Raw genomic sequence first — 23,434 nt, 5'->3', positions numbered from 1 at the left:
GAAACTAGTTATGCATCTGTGTGTCCATCACATGACCAGGACAGAGTTTCATCCTCCGAAAGTACAAAAAATGCTTGTTTCTATTCAATGACTAAAAGCAGAGTTTATTAACTTCCTATTCTTTTCTCTTTAATCTGCAAGAACATTTCAAAATTCCCATAACAAATATTGGAAGTACAAGTGTGACGTTCTAGCTCAACTCCAGCTGGGAAACAGGAGGTGAACCATTGACTGGGGAATATGTCCAAAGACATGCTTCATATTGTAACATAGACATAATGTTCTCATCATTGCACAATACAGGAGAACGGCCTGTCTGGAATAGCCGTATATAGACAATATATTTACTTAAAGTGACCCTCCGGTCCCTGGACATTATTTCAAATATGATGGTGTATATGGAGTAATATTACCTGGTGCCCTCCAGTTGCGTCCCTCTGCCATGCATCCGCTGTAATAGGGTCCCCCCTCCCAAAATGGCTGCAGCGCTTCTTAGACTACAAGTCTGAGACACTCCCACTGTTCTCAGATTGGCCAGAGCTACTCACATGAACATGATCCATGAACATAGGGAATGTCTAATGCCCATTGCACACGACCGAGTGCCACTCTGGCATCCGAGTGGCACCCTATAGTTTTCACGGACCCTTTCGCTTTGGCGGGTGAATCGGGTCCGAGAAAACGGACCCGACTTTCCGATCCATGGAAAGTTAGAACATGTTCTATCTTTCTATGGATCACGGACAGGACCCGGCCGGCACACACGGTCGTGTGCATGAGGCATTAGACAGACTGAGAAGCATTGTGTCCATTTTGAGACAACACAGAAGGAACAATAATATGGCGGACCCACGGCAGAGGGGCACAACTAGAGACCACCAGGTAATATTACTCCATATACCCCATCATATTTATAATTTTGTCCTGAGACCGGAGGGTCACTTTGATATTTAGAACAGTTGTGCAACATTACAGAACAGTAGGGTGTAAACAAACATATCGTGTGCAGTCACATCTACAGAAGGCGACATTAATCCAACATCATATTTGTGTTAAGCCCACAACTGGAGATGTCCATCATAATGACAACTTTAATTTAGATCGGAACTGACGATACCTTAAGGCTAACATCAATAATATGTCCCTATCGATGGTCCGGAACAGGTTATAATGACCTAGTTTGGGGCTCACTAATAAGAAAGAAGCATTGTCTATCACTAGTAGCTTCAGGACCCAATCCTCCTAAATTGGATTCCGTTAAAATATATGATCCTTGGAGAACGTGTTTTCTCTGTATATACTCAGTGCTATTAATTTTATTACAGGCGGACATTTCAGAAATATACCGTATGTGGTTTATTAGCAGGAAAATATCACACTTTGCTGTTCAGAGGGGATAATTGAATAGATTTAACCAATATAAACTCTATCAGCAGGGATTATTTCAATTGCGCTAAAGCAAAACCCTGATAAACTTGCTTACCCTGGATAATTTGTTGCTGGGTTATTCGATTTTCCGGACTATTGGGAGGTTTTAATAATTCATATGCAGGTCATTGGGAAACATTTATAGCCCCTGCAAATAGGGCTTTCTGGCCCCCCAACATGTCAAAATCTCCCAGGAACCTAGTATGGGGTACGCTAGAGCTAAGTAGGGAACATTACATATGCTGCCTATATCCCTGGTGGTCTAGGGGGATAAACAAATTATTGTAGGATCCCTGGTGGTCTAGGGTGGTAAAGGCGTTAATTCATACTTGGTGCCCATAAGACAATTCACTTCTCCACGCTCCAGCATTGTCTTGCTGGGAGATGAAGTACAGGGCAGGGGATAGAGAAGACCCTGAGGCGTGGTCTATGGTCTGACTTCCCCAGGTCCCCTTTACCGCCAGCTCTTGGAGGTTGGAATAACATGAATTATATAACATAGGCTTTTGGATTTTTATTATATTCTTTACGTTTATTCATTGTGAATTGGGAAGCACAGTGGCCCTGTGGTTAGCACTGTTGTGTTGGCTTGAAGTACTGAGGTCCTGGTTTCAAATCCGGTAAGGCGCAGCATCAGCATGCAGTATGTACATTCTCCCTGCGTATGTTTCTTTGCTGCTCTCTGGATTCCCTCAATACACAAAAAAAAAATGTTTGATAGGTTTATGCCTTCCTATGAAATGTTACCTAGTGTGTATGTATGAGATAGGGAAAGTTAGATTGGGAGCCTTATTGACGACAGGGACTGAGTCATGATGGTCTCTTTACAGTGCTGCGGAATATGTTGGTTTTATATAAGTAACAGTAAATAAATACTAAGTCAGAGAGGAAACATTTCTGCAGTATGGCACAAGATGGTCCCGAACGTGATTATCCAATCATATCTGTGGAAAAAGGTGCATGTTGTTGTGTGGATATTCTTACCGTCATAAACAGTCCTCACTCAGGATTTGGCAAACAATGCTCGTATTTATTTTGAGGAAATACAAAATAAAAGTAAAATAACAACAAACAGCAGGTAAATTAGAAGTTGAATTGCAGCTGCCTTCATATCGAGCAGCACCCCAATCCTCAGCTCATATGCTCTGAACTGAACCCGTCCCACCCTCCTCTGGGTGCACTTAAATACACAATATTCTATTTCCCAGAATTCTACAGTCTTAAAGGCACACGCACATTTGTGTTTAAATTTCAAACACATACATATTATACATAAACCACATATTATACATATTCCATACTTCCTGTCTTTTAAAATGAACAGGAGCTTACAATCTCTATACACATAACCAAATCATACAAAAGAAAGATTCATATACTTTGTGTGGCTGCAGCTCTGCCTCACCTGGCATTAATCAAGTACATCCTATATAAACCCACCACACGCTCCATGCAGGTAAGGTGCAGGTAATGCTGCGTGTTAGGGTATGTTCACACGCAGTGGTTTCAGACGTAATTCAGGCCGTTTACGCCTCGAATTACGCCTGAAAAAACGGCACCATTACGCCTCCAAATATCTGCCCATTGCTTGCAATGGGATTTATGGTGTTCTGTTCCCACGAGGCTTAATTTTACGCATCGCTGTCAAAATACGGCGCGTAAAAAGACGCCTGCGAAAAAGAAGTGCATGTCACTACTTGGGACGTTTTTGGAGGCGTTTTTCATTGACTCCATTGAAAAACAGCTCCAATAACGGCTGTAAAATACGCCGCGAAAAACGCGAGTTGTTACAAAAACTTATTTTCAAACGTATTTTGCTAAGTGTGTGAACATACCGTCAGTGGGAAATGCTGAATTAGTTTGTCTGTAGAAGCAATAGTGGACAGAGACAAAGGTTTGCTGGCCAACAGGTGAAAGAGAGAGAGAGAGAGAGAGAGAGAGAGAAAGATACACAGACAAGCTAATTCACTATTCACCCCGCAACAGTGCCAAAGGCCATTATAACATTATGTTTCAGGGGCCAGACTGAGACGCACTCAGAAATTATATATACATATGTTTCGTGAAACCTCTTTGAGCCAACCGCCCAAAATTAAACCGAAATGTGGTATTTTATGGGGGTGGCCCTCTCAAAGAGAAAAGTACATGGAATGCAGGTTAAAGTGTGTAATGGAATCAGCAAATATGTACAGCACACAAATAAACAGCCCTCTCATTCTTAGACCCTAGCAGGGTCCCATTTCATTCCTGGTCCCCAGCATGGCTCTCCACTCATTTTTAGTCCCCAGCATTATTCCCTTCTCATTCTTAGTCCAGAGCATTGCTCCCCTCTCATTATTAGTCCAGAGTATGGCTCCCCTCTCATTCTTAGTCCCCAGCATGGCTTCTCCCTCATGCCTAGTCCCCAGATTATATCTTCTCCCCCTCCTAGTCCCCTTATGGTTCTTCTCATTCCCAGTCCCCAGCATGGCCACCTCTCATTCCTAATCCCTAGCAAGACACTCCATTTAATTCCTTTTGCCCAGCATGACCCACCCCTCATTCCTGGTCCCCAGCATGGCTCCCCCTCACTCCTAGTCCCCAGCATGGCTGTCTTTCATTCCTAATCCCTAGCATAACCCTCCGTTTAATTCCTAGTGCCCAGCATGACCGCCCTCTCATTCCTAGTCCCCAGCATGGCTTCCCTCAAAATCCTGCTCCCCAACATAGTTCCCCTGTTTGTCCTTAGCATAGCTTCCCTCTCATTCCTAGTCCCATTTAGAATCCACTCTCATTCCTAGTATCCAGCATGGCTTTCCCTCTCATTCTTATACAGTACAGTACACCAGCATTGCTCCCCTCATTCATAGGTCCCAGTCAGACTCCACTCTCCATATCCCCCTCACTGCTAACCTTGACACCACTGCGGGCTGTTCAGTGCAGCATGATGCGTGATCCTTTTCTGACAGTCACTAGGTGGAGCTCCCTGCATATGGATATATACATTTCTCATTGAACACATTGGGAGCTGTATACACCTAATTGCAGTGAGCTCCCTGTAGTGGCAACCGAGAAGGTAAGCAGAATTCTATCATATCATTCAATGACGTTGTGTAGGAATGCAGCAGAATCAGATCATCAGTGTCCAGATTTTTGGAAGAAGGTGATAGTTATAGATGATCAAGAAGATCAAGTTGATAATCCAGCTAATCTGATTATGTACAACGTGGCCTATCTGGTTCTCTGGTAACAGATTATTGGATTTTGGTGCTTTTAGAAAACAAAATAAAAAAAACAGCATTTGTGTATACAGAAAACCTCTGTACATGAGTGAACCATTCATAAATGTCCTGTTTCCTGAACTATAGGCTCTGTGGCATCTATAAAAAGGCCATTATCCACACATGCCCAGCAGGATCATCATCCACCCTGTGCTATTAATGTAGACATTACCATTCTTCATTATCACCCGCGGGTTATACACTAACACCTTTGTGATTTGTCAGGACTCTCACATAGAATAAACTGTGAAAATGATACAGCTTCTCAGCTCCTTAACACAGTAACTATTTTCAATCTGACAGTGATTTCATGCATACAAACAAATAGCTACAGGAGGTCAGACTATGAAAAGAGCTTTTACTAGGGCATTAGCGTGGGTCCACTCAGTGAGCGCCGCTGGTCTGTACTACTACTGCATCGGAATAAATGTGATATAACTCTGATCCCGGCAGTTTGACCCCATAGATGTTGTGGTCTATTGAGACCGCGGCATCTAAGGTGTTTGACGCAAAGGCGGGGCGCTGATGTGTTACCATGGTAGCTGGGGGACTAACAAAGACCCCCAGGTTTGCCATCAGTATCTGCGTTTTAGGCCATGCAAGAGGTATGGCTTATTAGGTTCGTTTTTCAGAACATTATACAAGCGATCAAGTTTCCACATGAGTAAATAATCCTTTTTTCTTAGCCATAAAATAAAGATATGTTCTTTTTTACTGCACGGTAAACGGTGGCCAAAAAACAAAAACAATGGTAGAATTGCTGTTTTTTTTGCCCTTTCCTCCCAAACATTTTTAATTTAATACTAATCGATAAATGATGTGAACCCAAAAACGGTGCAGCTGATAAAATTGCTAGGTCATTAAGGGGTTAATCATTATATAGAATGTTGTTAGGTTGGGTTCACACAGTGAATTTTTGTTGATTTTTCACATGCGCTTTTGTTTTGGTAAATAAACTCCCATGTCTCTCAATGGGAGTTCATCAACTAAAACAAAAATAAAAACATGTTAAAAAGGCAACAAATTTGCACAGTGTGAACTCAGCCTTAAAGAGGCTCTGTCACCATATTATCTCTTACATAATGTGATCGCCGCTGTAATGTAGATAACAGTGGTTTTTATTTCGAAAAATGATCAATTTTGACGGAGTTATGACCTATTTGAGATTTATGCTAATTACTTTCTTAATAGACAACTGGGCGTGTTTTTACTTTTTGACCAAGTGAGTGTTGTAAAGAAGTGTATGAGGCTGACCAATCAGTGACCAATCAGCCTCATACACTTCTCTCCATTCATGTACTTACATAGAGCGGATGGGCCCATGGTTCATTGCAGTTTTGTTGAATTTGACCGCAGGTTCTAGTACTTTAGCAAGACTCCATGGGGAAGACTGTGAGCTGCTATGCAAGTATAAGGGGATGGATTTGTTTAAGGGGTCTGGTATCTGTATTTATGGGGTCTGGTCTGGGATCTGTATTTAGGCGGTCTGGGGTCTGTATTAGTTTCTGGGGTCTGTATTTAGGGTTCTGGTCTGGGGTCTGTATCTGGGTGGTCTGGTATGGGCTCTGTATTAGTTTAAAGGGTCTGGGGTCTCTATTTAGGGGGTATGGTCTGGGGTCTGTATTTAGCGGGTCTGGTCTGGGGTCTGTTTTTAAGAGGTGTGGTCATGGGTCTGTATTAGTTTAGGGGTCTATATTTAGGGGTCTGAGGTCTGTATTAGTTTATGAAGTCTGGGGTCTGTTTTTAGGGGTCTGGGGTTTGTATTAGCTAGGGTGTCAGGTTTGGAGTTTGTATTTAGGGGTATGGTTTGAGGTCTGTATTTAGGGGGTCTGGTTTAGGGTCTGTATTTATTTAGGGTGCTTGTTCTGGGATCTGTATTTGTTTTGGGGGGTCTGGGGACTGCAATGGTTCAGAAGGTCTGGGGTCTTTATGTATTCTAGAGTCTTGTTTGGGGTCCGAATTTATTAGTCTAAATTAAAGGGGTTGTCTGGGCACGGGGTGGTTTTACATACTGATAACCTATCCATCAGTATATAATCGGTGGGGGTTCGACACCTGATCCCCGCACTGATCAGCTGCTTCAGCTGTCTCCGGGCACCGAATGTTCATTACTGCCGTACTGCTCCTATTCAAGTGAACTGGAGCAGAGTTGTAGTCTTGCAGCACAGCCACTATGCAGTGTATGGACAGCCCCTTTAATGTATGGGCCTGGGGTCGGAATTTGCTTAGGGATCTGGTCTGGAATATGGAACATTTTAGGGGGTTGGTGTCTTAATTTTTGTGTTTCTATAGGGGCTGGAAATGGCTGCAGAAGCAAAGATGTCTCATCAGGAAACACTGCAGTAATCAGAAGTCGCCATAACGGTTTGTTTCAGATGGAGAAGAAAATAAAAGAGAACGACACCCATCAGAGAAGACGTCACATGTGAGTCACAGGATTTAGAGAGGATCTGTCTCCTCTCCTGACATGTCTGTTATAGATAATCCTTGTCTTCCACATAAAGTCGTCCAGTGTAGTCCGTGTAGTCCAGGACTAATAGACAAATGGTTGTACCATTTACATTGTCAGGGGGATGTGTACATACAGTGTGATACTGTCAGTTTGTAGGAACACAGCCCTTTGACAAGGGGAATCGTAACACCAACCATTCAATTATACATAATTTATTATTTTCCAGATTCATATCTCATCCCTCTCCAACAGCAAAGGGAAAATGTTAGCATAGTATTGTATGTGTGAATATTCAGTAGATATGGTGTCATCAATCCCTCAGTACCAGTGTCACCTCCGTAGTGACTGCTCCATGTGTCGTGATCACAAATTCTGAGGTAAAAGTCTCTTTTGTGGCTGCATTCAAAGTATTCCAAGGCGCTTTGTGTTACATTGGTAGAAGAACTAATGCTGAATATTGCATTAATTGCTGTTTATTTTGTAGTCCTGCTTGTAATAACCCATAGATCTTTTTTTTTAATTTGCAGTAGTGTCCATGTCCTGTTTTTCATCTCCCTTTCTCCTTTACATTTCCTCCGATTTACTTTCACAACCACCTTGACTTTCTTTTGAATATATATTTTTTATATTTTTCAGTACAAGTTTACAGTTTCAAGTTGCATCCAAACTCAGCTAAACTTTAGTCTATTCAGTCCTATTATTGGAATCGTTCCCGCTTGTCAACAGAACAGTCCTGATAATAACAATAATTAACATTAATATTTGCAATTTTATAGATGGAAATACCAGTTAAAATCCTATACGCCGTTAAATATATTTATTTATTAATGGCGCACTTTTTAGCAAATAACTGTAAAAAAAAGTCTCATATATCAAGCAACATAACAACTAAACCCAGAGTTGTAACTTGAAGCTCCTGGGCCCAATGCAAAATGTATTACAGGGCTCTGCATGTCAGACATCATTTCTAATACTGGTCTCCTCTTATGGGGCAGGAGGGCCATTTGGGCACCCTCAGGCTTCAGTGCTTGGGTGCGACTGCAACATCTGCAGCCCTCAGTATTATGCTCATGACCATACCTCACAACATTTGAAACCCAAATTATGGGACATTTTTTGGAGGGATGTAGCTACAGGAAGTGAAATGATAGCAGTTTCCCCTGGGTCCTGCTGATCTAAAGCCACATGACACCAGTATTATAGACTTCACATAGTTGGTGTGGCCCTGTTACAAATTGTGCATTGGGGCCCAGGAACTTCAACTTATGTCTCTGCATTTAAGCCCCATCTACCCTGTTCAGGAATGCCCACCATCTTCAAAGTAACACCCCCTTTTTTGTAAATTGACATATGCCCACCTCTTAGCAGTCTGGATTATTAGGTGGTGTGTGAGTGCATCTCATAATTCTTACATTTTGTTCTATTTACCTGTTTTATAATAGTGGAAATGGCTATTTTTCATTCAATCATTTTAAACTTTAAAGGCTTTGCATATTTTTTTTAAATAAAAATGTCTATCAGTGTGTTTGGTGCAACTTTCTAATTACTTTTTAATTAAAAATTATTTTTACTTTTTGAGATACAGCTGCTTTGTAGCCAGTATAGCGAGCAGCTGTATCTAGCAACAGGGCCTTTGTGTCTTTGACTCGCGGAATCCACCTGTTATCGATCACACCTAAGTTATGAACTTAGATGTGATTGGTAACAGCTCGATCCTGTGTATCAAAGACCCACCGGACCCGCTGACATTGAACCCATCAGGGCTGCTGACCTGACGGATTCAGGTCTCAGCGCTAGATACAGCTGCTCACTATACTGGATACAAAGCAGCTGTATCTCAAAAAGTATAAATATTTTTAATAAAAAGTAATTAGAAAGTTGCACCAAACGAGCAATGGCTCAAGGCATCTAATTGGCCATCTAAACATTCTAAATGTGTGAATAATATAGAATTAATGTGGAAAATCCATCTTTTTTTTTTATTTTTTTTAAAGGTAATTTTATTAAGACCACATATCAAAACAATGGTATAGGTACCAAAATATAATAACCTGAGTGGTACACAGATTAAGTAATACAACAGTACCAAATACATAAGATCGAGAAAAATCCATTTAAGATGGTATTTAGCGCCCTCCAGATTGGCACATATGTTTTGTAATGACTCTAAGTCTTGTTGGAGAGGTTGCGGCCTTGTAGGTACTCCTTTGCATATGTGGTGGTCATGTCCGGCCATAACTTCATTGTGAGAGGAGGTATTTAACCTAATCTCGGAATTTTTAATTTCTCCTTTAACGAAAGATCCTGCACTCGCAGTTTTAGACATATATCTTTATGAGGTCCCTTCCTCTTCCACAGTGCTCATTCATCACATTTTAATTGCCATTAGATCGGCTATTGCACAATCCTGGAAGTCTCCCACGTCTCCCTCTTTGTCCGAGGTTATAAGACGAATTATCTCACGAAACTTCTTTGATATGAGATGTTAAAGGGTACTGCCATAACCAGGCATTATGGAACGACTGGAGTACTTCTAAATATTTTGTGTGAGATGTAATTCTTAGGCTGGATTCACACGAGTATGTTCGCTCGGTAAAGGACGGAACGTATTTAGTCCGCAAGTCCCGGACCGAACACACTGCAGGGAGCCGGGCTCCTAGCATCATACTTATGTACGACGCTAGGAGTCCCTGCCTCTCCATGGAACTACTGTCCCGTACTGAAAACATGATTACAGTACGGGATAGTTGTCCCGCAGCGAGGCAGGGACTCCTAGCGTCGTACATAACTATGATGCTAGGAGCCCGGCTTCCTGCACTGTGTTTGGGCCGGGACTTGCGGCCGAAATACGTTCCGTCCTTTACCGACCGGACATGCTCGTGTGAATCCAGCCTTATTCTTCGTATTCTACGTGATCAGAGGCGATGTTTTGTCCTGTTTTTATGTACGTCCTGTATGTTTTTCTTTGGTTTGTACATTTTGAAAATTTCAATAAAAATTTGAAAGATAAAAAAAAAAAGGAGGTTGCACCAAACAAACTGATAGACATTTTTATTAAAAAAAAATCTAAAAAAGTTTTCAAAGGTGTACAAAGCCTTTACACACAGAATAAGTTTTTGTGTATATATAATTATTATTAATGATAATAGTACTAATAAGAAATGCAGTAGACATAAAGAGTATATTATATAGGCTATAACTGTTTATAAGGGTATTACATTATGAACATGGTCACTATAAAAGCAGGCTTTGGAGTAGACGAACCCTTTGAACTCTTTAATGATCTACATTATATTACTGTACAAACAGGACTAACTTCCTCCAAGCTGGCGCTACCCAGGATCTCCAAGCAATCAGCAGGTAGTGTTCACCCATTAACACTTCAAATAAATGCTTCCCTGCCGACTTCTAGAAGAAGAGTCCTGGGGGCATGAAGCAGCTGTTATAACCTTGACTTTCTCTAAGCTGAGAGAAGATCTTCATAATAGCGATGGTAATAGTTGTAGAGTTATATTTGCATCAGCAAAACCAATTACTGACTTAATAGAAAAAAACTGTAACATTTGTTGAATGCAAAAAGCCAGCTGGAGCGACGAGCGTGCAATGCATTTACCGGAGAAAACGCTTAGTATTTACCTTTCCCCAGGAGAGCATCAGCTGTTGATGTTCTACATCCCTTGTTATAGTGTTTGAACAAGGAGGATGAAATTATTTATTGAAGTTATATACAAAGTATCAAACCACTAGGACTGTACATTGTACCTTGTTACATGTTCGAGCTATACATGGTGGCCCTCGTAACACGTAGCCCTGACCTTCATGCCACAGTGATAAGATGGCCGTTGCTTTGTCTTGAGCTTACTGAAATATGGGAAGCACAAGTATAGCTAGCAATAAACTGCTCCATAGCAAAAGATCTGAATGAGCCCACTTGTAAAAACCTCCCTCAACTCCCTCAGTGACAGTGGGTGGCTGTGATTGTGCTGACTTTACCTTAGCAATATAAATGATCAGACAATAAAGAGAAGCCAACCAGTATCCATTCCCAATTAACCAGTACCAAGGCAGTCATGGGAGTTACTCAGTGGTAACTACATTTCCAATTACTTTGCATCCTGGGTATTGTGTCAAAGTCATACATAAAAATCACCATCGATGAGGCTACGACAACGTAGAGTGTGGCATGTCAGCAGGTAGCCCAGCCTTTATTTCATTTCACACCTATTGGTTCCATTTGAGCCCAAATTTATAACTGACCTGAAAACATGAGTTCTCTTCTATTTATACAATGGCTATGGCTGATATCACATACATCACATTCATGGGTAAACTATAGCAACCCACCTGAAGAATATGGCTTCCACAAGAGATTACTGATGCCTATAGGTCCGACTTGTCTAGAGATGGGTGGATGCCTCCATAATGGACATGTCTTAAAATAATGCAAATAGGAGTAGGTCGCTCACAGGATCTAATCAGATCGCAATGTATAGCGGTGTCATGCCAGACTGATCTCTCCTCACTAGTTTTGATATATTACCCCTAATGTGTTGACATAAATGTGGTACATCTTGAGCTCAGCCATGGTCTGCTTCATTATTATGCACAAAGGAGCGTTAAAAATCATTAACCGTTTTTTTAGCGGCCATCACACGCCTGCATGTATTTCTATGGGTCTCTTCACACGGCCGTTGTCTTAACAGGCCATGTGAACGGACCGTGAAGAAATAGGACATGTCCTATTTTTGTCCATTTTCACGGATCCCTAAACAGACTCAACTCTATAAGGGACCTGTGAAAACGGGTCACTCACTGGAGCAAATCGGCTGTGAAAAATGGTAATTTTTCATGGCTGATTTGACACGCTCGTCTGAATTAGGCATTAATATTGTCTTTTAGGTCAGGCCTAGATATTACTGTTTTGTATTGTATTTATGTACTACCAAGAACATTAACACCATAGAGACTCGAGCGGTTATAGGGTCTAAGGAGAGAGGGCCGAGTTTAAGCTGGCCCCTTCACATGTCCTAAGAGCAGTGTAGGGCTCCTCTTTCCCACTGTAACTGCGATGTTAACAAATTAGATAGATCGGAACCAGCCCAAGGATCAGACGGCCTCCCTCCTACATGGGATTGGAAGGAAGGAGGGAAAATAAGGGAGAGTGAATAGTTAATGATCCAGAACCAGATTGGAGGCTATTGTTATTGTTATAGGGTCCCCTTCTTATTACCATATAAGTTCTCCATGTATATATCTGACTTCAACAGCAGAAGACTACCTTTAGGCCAAGATTACATGTACAATTTTAATTCCGTTTTTGTCTCAGCTTTTTTTTTTAGCAAAAGCCAGCAGTGGATCCAAAAGGCAGTGCCTCTTCTTTCTTTTGTGTCCATTCCTGTGTTTCGCTCAAAAAACTGCACCAAAAACTGCATCAAAACTGTGTGTGAACCTGGCCTTAAACCTTTTCTGCAAGATATAATATAAACGGTACTATTGGTGAATATTAAACAAATTCTACGGCCTGTTCTTAAAATAATTGAACAAGTACTGGCTAAAATAAGGAATGCGTTCTTGTGATTGTGTCAGTTCCATCAGAAGCACAGGGTAATATGACTTACACAATAAGGAGCCTCTGACCTCGCTGTTGATACTGATCAGACTCCGCAGTCATTGTTCACGTTCCAGGCACAAACTGCTTTCTGGCTCTTAGTACTTTCATCTTCTGGGCTTTTAGATGTAATGACTAAAATACAGCTTCATTCCATCATCTGACAGTGGGGCCCGGTATCTGTGTCCCTCTGATAATACAAAGCTCAGTCATCTGTAAGACTTGGGAACATTACAGGCAATTTTGTGATGGAATCAAATGGAAGAAAGAGCCTCTTGTTTTCTCGGAGATGATAAACTTATTCCTGTCCCGATGAAAATAGTTTTATTACTACTCTCGTTGATGTATAAACTTGTATGAAAACAAGACTTTGATTGTAGCTGCGGGGGAAAGCTGTGATTCTAGACCCATCAAACATGTTAATTCTAATCTACATTTGTCTTTCATCGTTCCCCCTCCTCCAACTCCACCTTTTCCTTTACGCTTTCGTAGAATAGTACATTCTCTAAACTTTTGTTCATTTATATAAGACCGCTTAGTTGCTGAAGGCTCCTGTAAATATTGCCAGACAAAAACTTCCGTGCGGTCCGTGACCGGGAAGGGCAGCTCTTGGAAACAGAGGGTTGTAACACCGAAACTCTAGTCACTGGTGGAAAAGTTCTGTAACGGTATCTTCAACACAGGGCGAGAAGGTTGTTCGGGTACATTATTGAACATTAAAGGACTTTTAGGAGGAATCCGGAAGGGTCTCAGCTCATGGACTCCAATGTTATCTTCTGATATATTGCATACTTCTCTGATACACATACTGTAAGGAGCCCTGCACCTGTGTGTCCATCACATGACCATATAACGAGCTGTGCACCTGTGTGTCCATCACATGACCATGTAACGAGCCATGCACCTGCGTGACCATCACATGACCATGTTACGAGCCGTGCACCTGTGTGTCCATCACATGACCATGTAACGAGCCGTGCACCTGTGTGTCCATCACATAACCATGTAACGAGGCGTGCACCTGTGTGTCCATCACATGACCATGTAACGAGCCGTGCACCTGTGTGTCCATCACATGACCATGTAACGAGCCGTGCACCTGTGTGTCCATCACACGACCATGGACAGAATTTTATCCACTGGAAGTAACAATGAATATTCCTACTGAATAACAACAAGCAGAGATCTTGAAAACTGTGAGGAATTAATACAGAAAGTATATTGGAAAATTGTATAAATATTAATTATACAAAAAAATTACTTTAATTTGCAGAAAGCGGACGACACCTTTAAGCTCTTCTTTGCCCAGAAAATGTTGTCAGTAGTATTTAGCGTCGGGATCTGTTTGGGGTTCATATCAGCGTTGGGATCCGTTTGGGGTTTCGGTTAATCTTTTCCATAAAGTTTCTATTTAGTCAACTAGGCTATTGTTTCCGCTTAAAAACATGGAAACTTTACGTAACGGAAACAAACAGAAACCAACTGCAACAAAAGCATTACCATTGAAATCAATGGCAGGGCAAATGGAAGCTATAGTTTTCATTCGGCTTTCCGTTCATCTGTTCCTCTGACGGAATAGATGAACAGAAACCCCAAACAGAACTCGACGCTGATGTCAACAGACCCTTAACTAAATAGACTGTTCACCTCGGAGCACTCTACTTTGCCCTTCCCTTTGAGCATTGTTTAAATGACATATATATATATAATATACCCTATTAGAGAGTCTGGGTTAATAGAGGGTTGTGGGGGTCCCTTTTCCGGACACTTATTTATCATCTATCCACTAGGATGCTACAAAGAATGTCTCTAAGGTGCATCCATGCTCTGTGCTGCGGGACGCGATATCACGCATTCTCCATAGACTAGAGTCCATGGAGGGATGCGTCAAGCGTGAAAAAATAGGACATGTCCTATTTTCTCATGGACCCTTCACAAAGTCCTTTGAACCAACGGCCGTGTGAACGTCCACATTGAACTATATAGGTCAGAGTGACAGCCGTTGTTACACGTTCATGTATACGGGCCTTACTCTGGAGGGCCAGCCTGTCCATGCATTACACAGACAGGCCATTGATTTTAACGGGAACTGTGTAATACTTCATTTTCTATATGGTGATGCTGCAGGAAAATCGAACAATTACCGTCAGGTACCCTCACCGATTATAACTGATCCCTGGGGGTCCCAGCAGCTGAGAGACCATGTGATCAATGTATTATCCTCTTTTGACAAAAGCCCTTGTCCAAATTGGACAACCAATTTAAAGTCATAGCATATAAGAGACATAACGTCAGGCAAAATTGGCTCAATACAGGATAGTAGATTAGACTCAGCAATTGTCTATAATATCTTATATACTTATGTTAGTCACCTTGGACGTCCACAAGTGTCATCGAGAACTAAGGGCCCTTTACACGGGTCAACGATCATTTTCCTGTGTAAACAGGGCAACGATCAGCCGACGAATTAGCAAATGCTCGTCCATCGGCTGATCGTATCGTTTATGCTGCAATAAATATTATCGTTGTCGGCAGCACATCTTCCCTGTGCAATCAGAAAGATGTGTTGCCGACATGATAGAAATGTAGGAGGACGAGCGACTAGTAAGGATCGCTCGCCTTATACATTACTGATCATTGCTCCTTTAGAAAGGAGCAAACGAACGCCAATCAATGAGCTGCCTCGATCGGCTCTCGTTTTCACGGCCCATATCGGGCCGTCTAAGAGAACCTTGAGGCCCGGGCACTGATAGAGAAGACACACATGTGGCCATCATGCCAATGAAATAAATAGGTACTACAAAAAGCTACGAGTGCCTTCAGCCACCATGCTCTTAGCTACATGCAACCATATTTGACACATTATAGAACCCTATAGGCAGAAATCTTTTTTACAATTTGAAGAAATACCCATTTTAGTTAGAGTCATAGATATTCTATTGTTAATACGGGTTTATTTTTACATTGATTCTTCCTTTCGTCCAAAAATGTCCCTTTGCATTTAGTGCTACTTCCATTACTGCTGCTTTCTTGGCCATGAAGCGATCGCTGCAGCTCACCTAACATTTCGGGGGATGCGTTCATGACAATGTGTATGAATGACAGATTTATGACATTTTTCAGATTAGAGAAGTAATTAACTTTTATATTTTATGTTCCCAACCGTAAAAATGATGAAGGAATGTGAATACCAGTATCTGGAGACACTTTACACATTTGTAGCTGCAGGGAGAACTTGAAGTTCACGGTCTCTTCTTGCCTCGCTGATGTAAGAGCGCTGACATTATAAAAGTGAGCGGATTATTATAAGGGCAGAGGCACATTATTCATAAAGATAATAAAGCGCTGGACTGGTTTATAGTAAGGCTGGGTTCACACGAGCACATTAACGTCCATAATGGACGGACGTATTTCGGCCGGAAGTCCCGGACCGAACTCAGTGCAGGGAGCCGGGCTCCTAGCATCATAGTTATGTACGACGCTAGGAGTCCCTGCCTCTCCGTGGAACTACTGTCCCGTACTGAAAACATGATTACAGTACGGGACAGTTGTCCTGCAGAGAGGCAGGGACTCCTAGCGTCGTACATAACTATGATGCTAGGAGCCCGGCTCCCTGCACTGAGTTCGGTCCGGGACTTCCGGCCGAAATACGTCCGTCCATTACGGACGTTAATGTGCCCGTGTGAACCCAGCCTAAAGCTCAGGGTGCACAAGTAGCAGTCACATTGGGATCCAAAGTCATGCTACCACATAGGAAGACGCCAGTATAATAAATGACACACAGTAGGTGGGGGGCCCTGGTACGGATTTTGCATTGGGGCCCCGACTGCTACAAGTTACGTCTCTGGTAAAACTATTTTGAATGCGAATTTAAATTAGACATCACCATGTAGTTATTTAAAGGTCTCTTCTCTACAGAGTGTGAAATATGTGTTAACATACATATATGTGAAAAAAAAATGTCACTAATATTATTTAACATACTGTAAAATTCCTTGAACTACGCATAAAACTGATACAGACCATACATTGAGACTCAGACAGCAGCTATGGTGTAAAGAAATAGAAGGATTTCTCCAGCTCACCAGTCTTGGCGCTTGATCCTCGGTTGCGCACGGGTCCCCTGGGTGGCACTCGATTGAAACAAACGAACGGAAAAAATGTTTCGATCCATCGTTGGGTTTAAAAGGAAATGTTTTCTACTTTATTGAAAATATTTTAAAAATTGTAGCGAGCATAGAGGGGTGGATGCACAGAGTCTACGCGTTTCAAACGATTCGCTCGTTCTTAGTCATGGCATGACTAGGAACAAGCGAATCGTTTGAAATGCGTTTTTAAACTATTTTCAATAAAGTGGAAAATGTATTCTTTTAACGTTGGATTGAAACATTTTTACATTTTTTCTGTTCTATTGAGCTGTCATGGAGTCTGGAGGGGTGGATGCCAAGCTCATGTTGCCCCATCATATATCCTCATGGGCAGTGCAGGTCTCCTCCCCTCTAAGGCTGGGTTCACACATAGCGTACAGTAAATACTGGGGACTTTCCTCAAAGTATTCCATTGCGGAAAATTCGCAGCATAATGCAGTAGCTACAGAGTGGATGAGATTTGAACAAATCTAATCCACACGTTGCATAAAAAATATGCCGAAAAAACGTTCATAAATTGACCTGTGGTGCGTTTTTTTTAATCTGCAGCATGTGAATTTATGCTGCGGAATCAATGCTTTTCTGTTGCAGGTTTTGCCCATTGAATTCAATAGGGAGGTAAAACCTGTAAGAAATATGGATAGTATAGTATAGATTTTTTGTTTTTACGTGCAGTTTTCCGCAGCGGATATTCCGTCCGAAAAACAATTTGCGGTTTTTCAGCCGGAATTCCCTGCAGCATCCAGGGCAGATACGCTGTGGACTTTTACGCACCGTATCCGACCTGTGTGAACATAGCCTAAAGGCGCTGCAACTTCAACAAAGAAGGTGTGTGTGTGTGTGTGTGTGTGTGTGTGTGTGTGTGGGGCTACCATACCCTAATCTGCCGGGTAGTGTTCACCTGTAAAAGCTATGTGCCAGAGACATACAAAGAAATCATAGAGCCCGGTGGCAAAATCAGCTAGCATTGAACCGAACGGGAGCTGTATAAATCTGTATGTAGTGCAACGGCCGCGGTCGCAGACCGCTCTCATGTTAGGAATTAACTAATTACTCCCAGATCACCCTGGACTATAAAAGGAACCCTGCCCTTTCACTCCTTGCCTGAGCGTTGTTTGTATTCCTCTGTTAGTATTGAAAATGGTCCCTTAGTCGTATCCTGTTCCCTGTGATTCCATGCCGTGCTACCTGTATCCTGTATTCCGTGCTGTATTTGTTCCTGTGCTATCTCTAGTGTTGGAGTCGTGTTTGGCCGTCTACTACGCCTGCTGACTTACACCACGTCTGGTGTCATATGCCACGTTTTGCATCACCTGCCGCCAAGGTCCCATCTGTGCCTAAGTCGTTGCTACTGGACTATTATTACAGGTAGCCTTGTGCTCGGACTTTATATTGACTTGGTCACGGTTGATTGGCCAGATGCTACACCGCTACGGCTGTGTGACCTAGTGGGTCCACATACACACAGATAGTGACATGTAGTAGGTTCCACTTTTATTGAATATAGGTGGCGGTTATGACAATGTCACATTAAGCAATACAATGCTATCTTTGGCAGTGCCATTAATGTGCCCTGCCTCTGTAGTATGTACACGGCTACTGTATGCACACGTTGGCAAAACTGTTTTTTATTACTTCAATGCCTCTAATATAACAGCATCGTAACTGTTAGTAGGGTAATAGAGAATAAGATGAAACCCCAGCTAGCTAAGGCTAGGGAATCTGTTCCAATGCAAACTCCCTGAGCCCTCCTACTAGTGATCGCTGCTTGATCATAGATCATCAGTACCTGATCAATCACAGCTGCACAGTCCAGGGAGGGAACGGGAAGCTGAATGCGATGTGCAACTGTCACGATCTGTGGGTATATGGACCCACTGGTCCGTACCACCGTAGCGGTATAGCAGCTGGCCAAACAGCCTACAAAGTCAATGTCTATAGTTCGGATAAAGGTACCTGTGGCAATTCAGACAGTAGCGATGGTTTAGGCTCGGATGTAACTCTGGTAGCAGGCAGACAACAGGTGGGGAGAAACACAGCGGTTGTAGTAGGCGACACAACACGACTCCAACTCAGTATAGCACAGGAACACGGTAGCACGGGAAACAGGATACAGGTAGCAGGAACAGGAACACTGGAAATGGAAAACACTCAAGGAACAATTTGCAAAGACAGACACGGGTAGATACAAACACGCTCAGGCAATGCAGGAAGGGGCAGAGCCCTTCTTATAGTCCAGGGTGATCTGGGAGCAATCAGCTCAATCTCACACATGTTTTCGCTCTGGCTCCTTAAGGCTGGACTGAGCTCGCGAGGGCACCCTAGTGGTCACTGCGGAGCAGGACAGCCGCATGTGCAAACATCTCTGGAGAGAAGGGCGTCGACAGGATGGGAGGAGTTCGTGGTCAACTTCCTTTCCTAGCAACAATATCCTGTGTATATGCCATAAATGTCTAAGTTGGGAATACCCCTTTAACCTCTTTACTGCCCTAGACCACCAGAGATGCAACTACTAACCCCTTCACTGTCCTAAACCTATAGGGATGCAACTACTAACCCCCTTACTACCCTAATCCACCAGGGAACTTTTCTATACATTAGTTCACCAGGGATTTTGGCATTAACAGAGACCATCGGAAGTATTACTATTACCCATTCTTCTGGATATACCAACAGGAAGGCAACATTAGATTTTAAACAGTATAAAAACTCTGTATAAAACTATTTACTTGGACGCTATGTGGCACTGTGTATCCAATGTGTGGCTAATTATTTTGTGTATTATAAGGCCGTCATTAATTTATGTTTTTTTTTTTGATCGCCCGGCTGGCAACTGCTTAGCTCACTAGCTACAAAGGCTTAAAGGGAATGTTGGTTGGCACAGCCTGGTGAAGCCTGAGATATCAACCTTGCAATACCCCAGAGAAATATAATTTTAATGGTGGGAGATTTGCTCTGACACAAGTAAAAACTGAATTTCCTGCTATGGGCCGGAGTTACACTTTAAGCTATTTTTTACACGACAAGACACTTTTATATTCTAGTGAATATAATATTAGCAATACTGGAAAATCCCATCTGTCTGAGTTGCAGCAGGCAGAAAATGTGGGTGAATTACAGCAAGACGGATATATTGGACATATCCAGTGAAGACGACTCTAGTTTTTCCTTTTTTTTACACTTTAAAAAATAGAAATCCTTTGCAATTAATGTGGTAATAAATTGTCACTTAGGAGCAGTGAGAGGAGCCGGAGAGAAGTTGGTTTGTGATAGTTCAAAGAGGAGCTGACCTTTAAAAGCACTTAGAGGCTCCGATATGAAAGCTTTGCTGGATGTGTAATTTTTCGCACGGCTGCCCACAGAACTTGCCCCCTTATTGCCTCTCTGCGCAAGAGGGAGCGTCCTTTTTATTCATCGCTTGTATCTACTGACCTTGGCAAATCTCCTGAATCAATGTTACAACTATTGGGAGATCCATATTTAATGCAGAACACGTTACAAATTTAGTTACGGTAGTAAATGGTGTCGTGAGATAATAAAATGTCCTTTTGGGAAGAGCAAGTCCTGGTAATTAGAAGAAAGCAAAAAAAAGTTTTTATTTTAGGCACATTTCACCTGCATGAGTCTGTACAAACCTCATATATAAGGCCTCATGCACACGACCGTAGAGGTGTATACGGTCCATGATTATGGCACGGATGGGCCGCGGAGTGTCATCCGAGGGCCGTCTGCAGACCATGCACACACAATATGTGCAATAATTTCAATGAGCCCGGATCGCAATTGCGGACCGTATAATGGCATGTCCTATGTTTTTTTGCGGTCCGGGCTCCGGGCAATGCACAGACTGTGGAAACCATGGCCGTGTGCATTGGCCCATAGGATAGAATGTGTTCTGTACTATCCGCAATCTAATTCTGTACTATCCGCAATCTAATTCTGTACTATCCGCAATCTAATTCTGTACTATCCGCAATCTAATTCTGTACTATCCGCAATTGTCACAATATACCCAAAATTCAAGGATTTATTTTGACGGTCGTGTCGTGGTCACAGTAACTTGCGGGTCTTACCGTGGCCACATTTACTTGCAGGACTGTGATGCAGCCAGTGCGACACTGCAATATCACAGCGATCTTTGGCCGTGCGACGTGTCGTGGCCAAAGTCGCCGTGTAGCCCTAGCCCTTTATAATGTGTATCACATTTTTTAAGCCCAGTATAAGGGCTCGTGCACGTCATCATTTTAAAGCGTTGTACAATTGTATATAAAGCTGTAATATGCCCCCCCAATGAAAGCCTTTGAGCCCGTATTGTATACCCATATGAAAGTTTTTTCTGTATGAATCAGTGAGAAAAAAAATGGTGGCATACTCCAACGTATTCCGTTCTACGCCCCATGGACATGGCCGTTGCAGATCCGGTTTTTCTAAATACAGCACCATTCTTGTCTTTGGGTTATTGCAGCTATGCAGCATTCATGTGAATAGGACTGAGTTGCAATACCAAACACATCCTTTGCACAAGAGTGGAGCTGTTTCTAGAAAAAAAAAAACAGACCCTTTTTTCTCATACTGTACAACCCCTTTAATGACTTTTTAATTTTCAGGAATAATAATCTTCAAATACGGAAGAATTACTTGATCTTATGATTTTCATTTTTGTGTTCTACCCAGGTCCTACATTCTGATGCCTCGTACTGCAGGAGCCTTCTAGATGACAACAGCGCCTCCGCTCTCATCATCCTGGGTTTTGTCATGATGTCTCCTCTCATTGTGCTGGCCATGGCTGTGTACTGCGGCCTTGCCCGACGCTTGCGCCTTTTTATGCTATTCCAGCCTTACACCAGAGCCGTATACAAGGGAGTTCGATGGAGGTGGTATGATGAAGGTGGGCTATGCAGCTGTGTGAGAGAATGGAATAATCACGTGAAGGCTTGGGTATAATGGCTTACAAGACTGTTGCTGCTAATTTTCAATTATTATCTACAAAAATGCCCGACGGAAAGTGGAGGAGCTGAGCATGAAGATACACGGGCATCAAATGAACTTTTCGTCTATTGGAATCTGATTCAATACGTTAAAAGGAAAGTAGTAAATAAATGCCTAAATTGATATGCAAAATAAAATGCGTTTTTATATATACTATAAAAAAATAACACAATTATATCAATAGATTTAAAGTGGAGAGAAAAAAAATTGATTTTCAAGATCTTGTTACGCAATACTATATAAATAACACCAAACACTCAAATATCGTGCCATATTATAATGGGAGGGACGTATATTACAAATAATTCATCCAAACGATGACCTACAAAAAGAGTTGAGCGCTACTAAAACAAACAAATACCAGTGAATTAATGGGGGGAACCAATGCTTACCCATGGACATGCCAGCTTTGTGGACGACACCAGGTGAACAAACATCTCGACGAGCGTTTCGCTCTCCCAATAGTTTTGTCAGGAGGCAATGTTAATTAACAAACATGGGGTATACTAGCAACCTCCTGTAGACAAATTGACGCGCTTCTGCCATGATGGTTCTCTCCGTGGACAGTGCGCATATACACGCAGCGTGTAAACTTATAAATGCATTTTATTTTGCATTTAATTTTGGCCATTTATTTCCTTCTTTCCTTTTTTTGGTTGTTTCATATATGGAAGGGCCAGTTATTGCGGGGCGGCTATTCTATAGGTTATATATAACTCCATTTGTAACCTGAAATTGTGATAATCCCATATTGTTGTACAGCATATAAAGCAGAATATAACTGGTGAAAATGTGGTGTATGTATATATGTAAATATATATATATTAATACATTTACATTCACTAAATTACACTGCATATAGGAGTGTGCAGAGGAGGTCCTATATTATCATAGTCCCCCAGAGGCTTAAAGGGGTTCTCCAGGGACTTTAACGTTGATGGTCTATCCTTAGAATAGGCCATCAATGTTTGATCGGTTGGAGTCTGACTTCCAGGAACCTTGCGGGTAAGCACAGTAAAGGAGACGCGGCACTCCTCTCAGTGCCACGTCTTATTCATTGCTTATACAGGCCCAGTGTCTCATCTGTATGGGCAGCTATGCCTGGTATTGCAACTTATCACATTCAGTCCTATTCAAGTGACTGGAACAAGCTGCAGTACCAGGCACAGCCGCCCATACGGAAGAGCCACTTTGCAGGACTCCTGTTAAATCTAGAAGGGGCACAACTCTCTTATATGTACAGTGTCCAAATTTTGCCTTTGTTGTGAGATTGTGCCTGTTTGCAGACAGAGCCTGTCCTGCCGCCCACCCTCCACCCCTGCTAGCTCTGCACAGACGCAGAATTGGGGAAACAGGTGAAAGCTGCACCTTTTCTCAATGCCAGCTTTTTTGGGACCATTACCATATAGCAGTGGTCTGCAGACATGTGAGGACTGGTCAACCAGAGTACCAGATTCTTGCACAATAATGGAACGCAATGGTGCAGCAGAAGACAACCCCATTTGGAGATGACTTTGGAGCCATTCACTTGCCACTAGGGTCTATTTCT

The 23,434-nt window shown here is 42.2% G+C and overlaps 1 protein-coding gene across 1 annotated transcript in view; it reads left to right on the top strand.

Moving 5' to 3' along the window:
- Positions 1 to 23,434, top strand: part of TMEM278 (transmembrane protein 278) — a 65,866-nt gene that overhangs the window by 40,716 nt on the left and 1,716 nt on the right. The window contains exon 2 of the mRNA XM_075839613.1: positions 21,571 to 23,434. This exon is cut by the window's right edge and continues 1,716 nt beyond it. Coding sequence (XP_075695728.1) covers positions 21,571 to 21,840 — 270 coding nt within the window. The 3' untranslated portion in view covers positions 21,841 to 23,434. The remainder of the gene's footprint in view (positions 1 to 21,570) is intronic.

This window comes from Rhinoderma darwinii, chromosome 10, assembly GCF_050947455.1.
Source record: "Rhinoderma darwinii isolate aRhiDar2 chromosome 10, aRhiDar2.hap1, whole genome shotgun sequence".
Classification (NCBI taxonomy): Eukaryota; Metazoa; Chordata; class Amphibia; order Anura; family Rhinodermatidae; genus Rhinoderma; species Rhinoderma darwinii.
The sequence above is the reverse complement of the archived record's forward strand: the minus strand, read 5'-3'. Positions and strand labels throughout refer to the sequence as shown.